Raw genomic sequence first — 10,816 nt, 5'->3', positions numbered from 1 at the left:
GTTGTACAGGCGGCGCTAATGTAACGTCTTGATCTGTTTCACAGTAACATAGTAAACCTTTAAAGTGTTTGTAGTGCTTTCCGGTAGTGTGGCTGCATTTTAAAGTTTGTGTGCCTCAGTGAAACCGCTTTATGTTGTTTAGTTACAGTAATGGTGTTGGGGCTGAGGAACATTAATCCCGGGACTAGTGTTTCATCTCGTGTCCGTCGTCTATTTTCTCTACCATCCGACGTGCACGTGACCGCTGTCGGGAGCGCGCGCGCACACACACACACACACACACACACACACACACACACACACACACACACACACACGCTCTCCGGTACACTGACAGGGTCTGGGCCGGACGAGTGAAGGCGTGTGCGTACGGAGCTGGCTTATCCGAACAGGTTTGTTGGCGACGTTTCTCCATTTCTCCTTTAGATACATCGCGGAATCACTGACTTGATGCAGGTGTGCTCACTGGTTTTCTTTGCGTCGTACAGAGAGACGTATGCGACTGTACTCTATTAATAGTACAAGAGAAATGGTGGGAAGTGGTGGTTTTTCAGCCATTACTCTATTGAGAAATGGTGAAGGAGAAAACTGGGCACTATATTTTGCTGAATTTTATTAGCGCTTGGTTTGTTCTCTTGAGTATGGCCACATATTCCGTTTGTGGTGTGTTCACTGGTCTCAGCGCCACCCTAAAACATTAGGATGGAGTCGGCCTCCTCACAATGGAGCTCGCCTGTTCGCACACAGCCGTGGCCAAGAGGCCTGCAAACCACAGGATGGCATTTAATTATCATCAGTGCACCGATATTGTTCTACATATATGATGAATTAGTGGTGAGGTTCGTATTACTGGAGTTATTACCTGGCGCCTGTACCGAGTGCGCTGCCCCACCAGCAGCGATGACAGGTGTTTTTGGGTGGAGATTGAGTCTGGAAATGCATCGAAAATCGCCCTTATGTCGGATCGTTATTGACGTTTTGCCTGTGTTTTAATTTATGTATTGTGCACATATCATTTATCTTATATTAAGTCCCGTTAAATTGTGGCGTTCTGTTTTGGTTCAGTGTGTGGACACAGACGCATGCTCAGGATGAGCCTATATCTCAACCTTTTGTGCTATTGCTCAGATCCATGGCCTGCCATATTTAAGACATATTTCGTTTACGCAGGTCCAGTTATTTCACTGATACTGCAGACGAGTAGTGGGTTTTTTGTAATGCAGATGCATCTGAGCAATATATATTTTTTCTTACCGTTTTTCTAATGCTGTGACTGAACACGTCTGTCCGTTAAGGATCCTACTGTAGCAGTACCGTCCTTTAATTTTAAGCATCATTCAAAAATGCAACACTAAAGCAACACAAAACAAAAAACCTAAAATGTTCACTTAATTGGTATTTAATAATTTTCTTAGGAATTTTCCATTCTAAAATAGTACCGAAAAAACATCCACTCCTGGTCTCATTGTACCTCACTGGTGTATGAGAATCAGTATTAAGAAGAATGATAAGTGAACATGGGTAGTTATGGTCTCACCAAATATGGAGTTTGATGCTTTTTTACCTGATCTGTATTGGCCAGTACATACTAACCTCATGTCGTAACGTATTAACACTTTATTTGAACATTAGATAGTCAGGATATAATAAAAGTACATGTTAGTAAAGTCCAATGTTAGCTAAAGTGAGAGTGCAGTAGATCTAAAGTCCTGCTATTGTGTGTTGTGCTGATTTTTTTTTTTCTTTTTTTTTTTCCATGCCATTGGTGTTATGGACCATGTGTTTGGCAGGGCCCCTCACATGACCATATGTCCATGTTATTCAAACAGAAGGGCGATTCAAGGGTTGCAAAATATGTTGACGCATCTAATATTATCATGACTTGTTATCATGAATGTGTAAGTGGATGGGGTGATTTTCAGAGCCACCATTGACAAGATCTCTCTCTCCTACCATGAATTCTTTTTCTTACTATTATTCTCTGGCTCTCTTTCTCTCTTTGTTTTTCTTTCGATGTTCTAGCCAGGTTATGTCTTTAAAGATGGAGATGGATGTCAGTGGTGTGTCCAGGGCACCCGTATCCGTGCTACCTGCAGCTGAGGTCAAAACATCACTGAAGCCAGAGGCCGACAAACCACGCTGCTCCAGTACACCCTGCTCACCCATCAAAAACACAGTCTCAGGCTACCAGATCCTCCACATGAACTCCAACTACTTGGTGGGCTTCACCACTGGAGAGGAGCTTCTCAAACTGGCTCATAAGTGGTCCAGTCCAGAGAAGAGTGGTGCTGAGGCCCTGCCCAGCCCCATGAAGAAGCCCGTGGATTTGGGCTTGCACCGCGCCTCGCGCCTTTACAAAGCCAAAAGCCGCTACTATCAGCCCTACGATATCCCTGCCATTAACGGGCGCCGGAGAAGGCGCATGCCCAGCTCTGGCGATGCCTGCTTCAGGTCCCTGGCGGCAGGGGAGCCCAGCAAGGCCCTGCACGGCCCCCTACCCCTCTGCCTGCTCAAGGGCAAGCGACCGCACTCCAAGTCCCTGGACTACCTCAACCTGGACAAGATGAGTCTCAGGGAGCCGGCGGACACCGAGGTGCTGCAGTATCAGCTCCAGCATCTCACACTGCGTGGTGAGCGCATGTTCACCAGGAACAAGACATGAACGCCCGCTTGCTGGCCACTCACCCCCTCAGCCAGGCCCTGCCCTGCCCCTGTCCCACAGGGATTTGGCTGCTGTTTTTGGGCCTTGTGTTTCTCCACTCAGACCATAGGCAGTCCCTGTAGTAAGACACCCATAGGCCACTAATGTTATGTTAAGAACTGTTTGTTAACCAGAAGGTTCTATGAGACACTGTCGAGGCCCGACTAACATTACATCTGTGAACAAAAGTTGTTATAATAGTGTGCGTGTCAAGGGGATCTGTTTGTGTGAGGGGGATGGTCATTCAGGATTAGCAATAAATTATATGCTTAACAATTGCTACTACTGTATGTGCGTGGATGCCTGTGCTAAAGTCACATACCTTTGTGCGAAAATTACTATTTTGCAGAAAAGTATGTATGCTCTGCATTGGATCGCACAGATTTGACATTTATATATCTTTTTTTTCCTGTTTAGCATAGTTCATGGCCATTCTAATGTTAGCATTTTAGCATTAGGTTCTTTAGCGTTAGCATCTTTAGATGTGTCGGTGAGGTGAGCTCGCCAACTTTTTTGGCGTTTCTTTTTCTTTCTTTTTTTTGCCTCTGTCAGGCAAGAATCTCTCTGTAATACACTGACTGTTACACAATCTGGAGGTTATTTAAGGCAGTGGTGTTATAGGATTTGAGGAGAAGCTTATCTTCAAAGATCCTGAGCTAAGATTAGCACCTCATATACATACTATTAATCCCCCTTTCAACTTTTTTTCAATCTGTGCTTCATACACCGCAGGACACTGAAGAGATTATTTTAGTCCTGATTTTCAGATTGAGTAATCCTTCATGGTCCACACTGATTTACTTTAAAATGCATTTAAAATGCATCTAAAACAAAGTATGGGCAGTTGAAAATTTAAGCATGACCATATACACATCACTGTCTTTATTTCTCATGTGCACAGCATTTCTATTGAAACAAACCAAAGGATGAACCTTAGGCGTCCTGGGAAAAACTTGATTGATAATGTGATTTTTTTTTTTTACACCAGACAATCATATCGAAAGTTTTTACCCAATAAGCCACTCAAAAACAATTCGCATCACTTGCTTTCTCTGGTGCCAATAAGGCATAATATTTGCCATCTTACACACTCATATTGTGTCTTACTATTTAAAGCTATAAAGTAGCATAATATTTATTGACTATTATTATTAACAGACCACTACCACAGTTAATAGTGTGAATCTGACGTACTTGTTTAAAGCATGCAGTGGGGTTTTAAGGCCAGCTTACATTGTTTTTTTTTTAGTTTTTTCTAAGGTTTGGTCAAATAATGCCTTGCACTGTATGTCTACAGTTTTGATAGTTATCTTTTGAATCCTCAAATGTTGACTGATATTGAGTGTAATCCATTGTAAAAAAAAAAAAACTGTATACACTGTATGCTTTAACTTAGTTCTTACTGAGTAATGTGTTTTCAGTTTTTCTTAATATGGTTTGAGACTGTAAAGGTCCATTATTGAGTGGATATGGTATCATACACACAATTCTCTTCTTAGTCAGTCGGATAAATGTTCTAGAGAATGCTTTGTCTGAAGCTACAGCGCTTTTGTTTATTCCAGACATGTTTTGCAGTTCTTCATCAAAGGGTTGAGTGTAACTGAATGTTATGTAGGGTAATGCCCTAACTACCTTTACTTACTGGGTTACTGAACACCCCTTCAGTAGAAATGTTCTTTTTTCCCCTCATATTTATCTCTCTTACCTTTTATTGTATAGATGAGAGATCTCTTTATGAGCGCTAACAAGAGCACCTTAGACTCCTGGTTTCCTCCTGCCCTAACTGAACTGCGTAACTTTTTGGGGTTTTCTCTTGGTTTACAGACCAAGTGTTTTATTTTAAGGCTGGATACTGTTACGTGTTTGTGCTTGTTTATTTTTTAGGTTTGGTACTATAGTAATACAGTGATTTTGGTTTAAGCATGCCGGATTTTGCCACTACAGGTAATCAAAAGAAAAAAACAAAGAAACTTGCTGTGCTCTCCAGTGTACCATATGTTGCAAAGTTAGGGCATAGAACGCTTTTTATTGAATCCAGGAGTGAGCCAGTCTGTACACCAGTGTGGTAATGCAAAGGCAAAAAGCCCAGGAATCATCTGTTCATCTCTACGCCCAATGTTGCCTCTCCATTGTCTCACTGCGGACTCTAAAGGCTTAAAGGAAAACCTCGTCCTCTCATTGTGATGTAACGTTTCTACTGTTTCTACATTGCCATATTACATCCGCCTGCTGAACTCTTCTCCTTTAAACATGGGTGAGACCTGGAAGGACACCGTAAATGCTCACCTTCTGAAAGAGCTGAAGTTGTCGTTGAAGATGCATAGACAATGAGCTTTTGTGGACAAAAAGACACACAGAGCCATCGCAGGCCAGCAGGGCCTGCAGCTCTTTAGTGAAGACGCATAGTGCAACCTGCCGGCCTCCTCTGCTGTTTGCAACTATTGATTTAGGAGATTCAGGGCATCAGTGCCTCATTAACCCTGTGTTCTGTAGCTCAGCTGCACTTCATCTCTTTTGTCTCGACGTGTGGGTCTGTGTTCCTTGCACTGCTGGTCTTTGTCTTAGGTTTAATCCTACACTTACCGTTACACCCCATTAAAACACTACGCTGTACTTTTTCTGTGCTCCTGTGGTTTCATGAAATTGCTCGGACCTTTGCAGTAATGATCCAAATTGTAATAATTAATAGTATTAGTAGTAAAAATAGTAATAATTAGATATTGTTATATTGTTACATAGTTATATCAATAGAAGCAGCACTGCTCTATTTTAATGAACAAATGGAGTTATTAACATCTAAACTATTAACATCTTGTTCACTGGAGCATTTGTTTTGTTTTTTCATTGTTTTGGGGGTCAAAGCTGCTTTTAAGTCTGAGCTACTCGGACAGTTATTTATTGGACACGAGGTTCAGTGTTTTGTTCTACGTTTTGAAGAACTATTGTAAACCAGTAATTTCGAGCATCTGAATGGGAGCGTCATGCAGTTGGAGCTATCTGCAGTAATTCATTTGGAGAGGGACACCATAGCATTGCATAAGAACCCTGCTACCTTTTGTTAACTTAAAACCACACAGCATATCTAAAATTGATGTTAGCCTAATCTTAATCCTGGTGTGCTCCTGATCTGTAAAGAAACATTTTTGAAATTCTTTATGTTGCTTCGTGTTAATGAGAAATTTGGAGTGTCAGGCACATCTTACAATGTTAGCCAACTGAAAATGACTGTATTGACTACACAACGTGACAGAATCAGGCAGATGCTTTCAGATGAAATTGAAAAAGAAAACTTTAAATAACATACCAAGTCCAGTAACAGGTCAATACCAGAAAGTCAGGTTCACAGCATTACATGCAAAAGGGGCGAATCCAAAAAACAGTACTGAGAAGGCAGGGTCAAAAACACTGAAAAACGCCTTGAAAATTCTTTGCAAATAAGTTACGAGGGTGATTAAATATTCTAAATATATATACTGTATACTGCATGCTGATACCTGATTCAAATGGCAAATTGAAATGAAAAATACAATAATCAATATACAGTAAATGAATGCAGTAAAACAACTGGGTTATTTTAATGGCAGTTAAAACATTTTTTTATTTATCTCTCATACCTTTATTGTAGATGAGAGATCTCTTTATGAATGCTAAGAAGAACACTTCCTGATTTCCTCCTTTCCCAACTGAACTGCACACCATGCAAGGGTTTATCCTCCATGACGGTTCCTGAAGGTGCCACCAGAGGGAGCCCACGAGCCAGGAGTCAATCAAATTTAGATCTCTCTTTAGCCTGATCTCCCTCAAGTGGCTTCACCATAAACAGCTTCACAAAAGCCACTCTTTGTGAGGTCTTGGTGTTAACTGGTATTTCTCAAGTAGAAAGTTTCCAGTAAATCTCCAGTCTTTTCTCTTTTCTCTCCAGTTCTAAGAGGGACAATCTTCCATTGTGGCTTCAGGCTTTTGTCCTGTCCCATATGGACATTGGAGGCTGGGGTCTGGGTCCCTGGCTCTGATCTGGGGCTGTGGCTTCCGGTAGAGAATACGCTGTGCGCAATTGGCTGCCGCTTCTCGCCGGTGTGTGTGTGATTGGTTGTCTGTGACTTGTACCTGTGTTAAATTGTAAAGCGCCTTGGGTATTCAGAAAGGCGCTATATAAATTGAACATTCATCATCATCATCTCCGGACCAGGCATGTTTAGTGGAGCTTTGCTCTGTTTGTTTGTTTGTTTGTTTTCAGTTAGACTAGCTGGGGTTTGCTCACCTGTAATTCCACCCCATCTGGCTGGTTGAGTTCCCTTCCTGCCCCATCTCCACTACACTGTCCCAACACTCTGAGCCCTGCCCCTGATGTGGGTTCACTCCCCTTTTGTTTCGCTTACTGCTCATCACCGCTCCCTTATTCCACCTCATCTGTATTTGGGTCCATCTAGGTCCCGCCCCTCCTACAGAGTACCTTCAGATTGTCAGGATGCTTCACGCTCATCCTGACAGTCCTGGCGCCCCATTACACTGAAATAGAGTATCTTGCCGTTTGAGCACTTAAACATTTTTGAATGTCATAGGGTTAGGGTGACATCTTGCATCTGCATAGTGTTAAATGTTACACTGTCCTAACAAGTAACGTTGACACTTCCACGGTACATTTGGAATCAAGTACAATAGACTTACAGTAAACTTCCTGTAATTACGTTTTCACATTTAAGTCTAGGAACAATGCACAGCACTGGAAGCTGGAACCTGTGGGCTTAAATAGCAAAAGGGAGAAGGCAGGTAATAGGGAACAGGTGTAAATGGTGACGCAAAGGTGTGTCAACAGTCAGAACTTTTACAATTTCTTATTTCATGCTCAGATTTCTTCACCAGAATGTCTTTGGTGGGGCTAGTGATTGAGTGGACAGCATGTGATTTAGCTAAAGGCTGAATCAAACAGTGTTTAGGTCAGATTAGGAGTGTGTAGGAACATAGATGTAATCAGGAACCTCTTCCATCCTCAGCCAAAATTATAATCCAGGCCATAAAAAAATTGGAGAGATCAACAAACAAAAAACAAACAAAAAAAAAACCTTTAAAACATAAATGACAGGAAGGGACCAAAGACTCCTTTGGCAGTGTAAAGTCGAAAGAGGAAGAAAGGAAAATACACAACCATGTTTGCTCAATTCTGTGATCTCTACAAAAACAGGAAGTTTGAATCACATGAAACCTGCTACTGGGAGTGGACTTCCTGTCATCGGCTCCTCGGTTCCCCATGTCCAAGACCAGGCATACCTACAGATTCCCATGAGTGTCAGTTTTTAAAACATTCTTAAAATGTCTCAGCTAAAATGGCTTTACTTTGACAAATAAATACTTTAGATTAATGTAGCTACATTTTAAACCAGCTCTTTGTCAACATATAGCTAGCTAAGTGAAGTGGTTTAAGAAGTTGTCAGTAGAAGAAACAAATCACAATAGAATGAAATCCAAACATCAAAACAGTACAAAGTTTGAGGAAGTAGGTAGAAGCCAGAGTCATTCTGAAGATACAGAAAGTCTGCAACACATAAAGGTTCAGTGTGTGAGAGCAGAACCTGCAGCTTCACACCCAGAGAGCCGCTCTCAGTCCGCAGCACTATGAGGACTCTGGTTCTCCTTCTGCTCCTGGTGCTCACAAGTGCCAGAATATTTGAGAGATGTGAGCTGGCAAGAACCCTGAAAGCTGCTGGGATGGATGTCTCCACCAACGCCAGTCTGGCTGACTGTGAGTAGTCCCAGAACCACTGAGACGTCCTCGTTTTTCTCTTGTGCAGGCAAGCCTGTTCCAGACACAGGAGTTTCTGTAATGTAAGTCTATAACCTATTCTCTTATTCTTCAATAGGGGTCTGTTTGACTAAACATGAATCCAACTACAATACTCAGGCCCTCAACCACAACCGTGATGGTTCCACGGACTATGGCATTTTCCAGATCAACAACCGTTACTGGTGTTCTGATGGCAAGTTCCCCAGCCATAACATCTGTAAAATCTCCTGCGCTGGTAAGAAAAAATTCCCAGCTTCAAACTGTGAGAAATTAAGGATTATAACATATGCGTTAAAGTAATGTGCAAAATTTTTTTATAGTTCAAAACACACTGCTCACCTTCCCAGTCCACATATACGCCAAATATAGAATCACTGTTTCATTTATGTTAGTGTCAGAGTGTGTGAGTTGGGGAAGCCGTGAGATTAGTGCAAATGACGAACATTTATTGACAGGGAGACAAACAGAGTGACCAATAAACATGGCGAGAGGCTACACACATAGCTACATAACGAAAGCTAACAAGGGGTGTGGCATAACAGCAAATCCCCCCCAAGGACACCCGGGGGAGGGGGGTTGAGGGGCGCAGCCAGTCAGATTGGTGCTCATTTATCTTATATCCTAAAAGACTATACTTAGACTATTGGTAACAATAGGTTTTGATTTGGTAGTTGCACTGTAAAAATCTGAAAGAGATAAAGAAGAGAATGTAAAATATTAATTTTAACAGTTTAAACTAGAGTAGAGGCTCAAGTAGGAAATAACATTCCATCGCAACAAGTCCAGTTTTATCTTCATATTTAACAGACCATAATGAAGCTCAAAATATTCTGGAATTTCTTTACGCAAGTGAACCCCAAGGTATTTGATTGAACAGGCATCCCAGTTAAATTCATATATTCACAAAGGCCTTCAATATGCATCCATCAAGTTTGATATGAGCACCTGAGAGACGCTTGTTTGTTTTTATATGTCATGTCCTTGTGGCAGCTTGTTACTGGTGATTATTATTATTTTACCGTCATGGCTTTATGTTGGATCACCGTTTGTATTAAAATCCCCATTTTGTTTCTGAGACTCATATGTTTTTTCCACACATATTCTACCCGTGATGGTTGTCTGTAAATCTTCAGTGCTCTGATGATTTTTCCCAAGAGCGCACTCTATTGTGCCAAACTCTCAGCTTCTTATTTTAACATATTACTAATAGCTTATTGTTTCTATCATTTACATGATAAAGGTTTTATAGCAGTCCTACCTACTTCACAGTGCCACTGGTTAAAAACATATACATGCATACATATAATCTTTTCCCTTATTTTTCGGATGTCATCTTTCACCCTATTGTCTTTATTTTCAATATAATCGCACTGTAATTGCTTTAGTCTTCAAGGTTTACAGTTGCCTGTGTTTAAGGTTCTTCATATGAGAAGTGGTGGTTAAGATTCTGACCCTCCTCACCACCTTGAGGGCAACCCACACCACAGATATTGTCACCTCAGCAATATACTTGAGTTCAGTCTCCAAACTGTAGACATTGTCTTTCTGTTCAGACTCCTGGTCCCAACTCCCAAAGCTACAATTCACTTGAACATGATAAAAATGTAGTCTGGAAAAAAACATTCATAACTGTTTTTTGTATCAGTGAAGAAGATCTTAGAGGTCCCATAACATTGTACTACCTTACAATCTCGCAATTCTACAGATTTACTCACTGACAATATTTCAAAAGCCATCTGGTGTGCCAAGATCATAGCGAAACAGCAGGGCATCAAAGCATGGTAAGACTAAATAATATATATAAACATGAACATGTGTGTATATAATATAAAACTTGTACAGTTTACAGAGAAACAGGATGTTTCAGATAGAGGTCCTTCATCAGCTGTGCAAGCAAAGTGCTCCTGATTTAATAGGAGGAACCAGTTTATATATGAACATAGATATTTAAATCCTCACATTCATTCTATGGGGTTCTACAAGTTCCAAGAGTGGAGATGTATCTTTAATATGAATATGTGTATTTCTTGTATTTTCATTAAGGTATGGTTGGTGTGCTCATTGCAAAGACCGCGATGTAAGCAGCTATATTGAAGGCTGTGGAGTTCAAATGAAGAATGATGGATTCAAATAATGAACCGCAGTCTGACTGGAATAATCCACATAAGGAATATTTCTTCATAAAAGTGTTCTAGGAATATCTGTTGAACATATTATTAAACAATACATTTTATTAAACAATAAATGCAAAATATTTTTCCTGTTTTTGTTTTTATTTAAAATCTAACATATCTTTCTCTATAAAATAAATATCAAAACGGCATGTATGAAAG

At 40.8% G+C, this 10,816-nt stretch overlaps 2 protein-coding genes across 2 annotated transcripts; both read left to right on the top strand.

Moving 5' to 3' along the window:
- The first annotated feature begins 294 nt into the window (after positions 1 to 294).
- On the top strand, positions 295 to 5,314 carry macir (macrophage immunometabolism regulator). Its single transcript, XM_077019654.1, has 2 exons — positions 295 to 392; positions 2,023 to 5,314. Exon 2 carries the CDS (start codon positions 2,030 to 2,032, stop codon positions 2,660 to 2,662), a length of 633 nt encoding a protein of 210 aa, XP_076875769.1. The 5' UTR covers positions 295 to 392; positions 2,023 to 2,029; the 3' UTR covers positions 2,663 to 5,314.
- A 2,899-nt stretch (positions 5,315 to 8,213) lies between these two features.
- LOC143525566 (lysozyme C-like) lies at positions 8,214 to 10,737 on the top strand. The gene is made up of 4 exons (XM_077019653.1): positions 8,214 to 8,441; positions 8,560 to 8,718; positions 10,189 to 10,264; positions 10,527 to 10,737. Exons 1-4 carry the CDS (start codon positions 8,315 to 8,317, stop codon positions 10,615 to 10,617), a joined length of 453 nt encoding a protein of 150 aa, XP_076875768.1. The 5' UTR covers positions 8,214 to 8,314; the 3' UTR covers positions 10,618 to 10,737.
- The last annotated feature ends 79 nt before the right edge of the window (positions 10,738 to 10,816 follow it).

This window comes from Brachyhypopomus gauderio, chromosome 10 (assembly GCF_052324685.1).
Source record: "Brachyhypopomus gauderio isolate BG-103 chromosome 10, BGAUD_0.2, whole genome shotgun sequence".
NCBI lineage: Eukaryota > Metazoa > Chordata > Actinopteri > Gymnotiformes > Hypopomidae > Brachyhypopomus > Brachyhypopomus gauderio.
This window is presented reverse-complemented; position numbering and strand designations above follow the sequence as displayed.

Excerpts from the sequence above, each read along its gene's own strand:
- LOC143525566 (XM_077019653.1), top strand. The coding sequence starts at position 8,315 with ATGAGGACTCTGGTTCTCCTTCTGCTCCTGGTGCTCACAAGTGCCAGA. Across the intron at positions 8,719-10,188 it reads CTGTAAAATCTCCTGCGCTG|ATTTACTCACTGACAATATT; the intron begins GTAAGAAAAAAT and ends GCAATTCTACAG. Across the intron at positions 10,265-10,526 it reads CAGCAGGGCATCAAAGCATG|GTATGGTTGGTGTGCTCATT; the intron begins GTAAGACTAAAT and ends ATTTTCATTAAG.
- macir (XM_077019654.1), top strand. The coding sequence starts at position 2,030 with ATGTCTTTAAAGATGGAGATGGATGTCAGTGGTGTGTCCAGGGCACCC.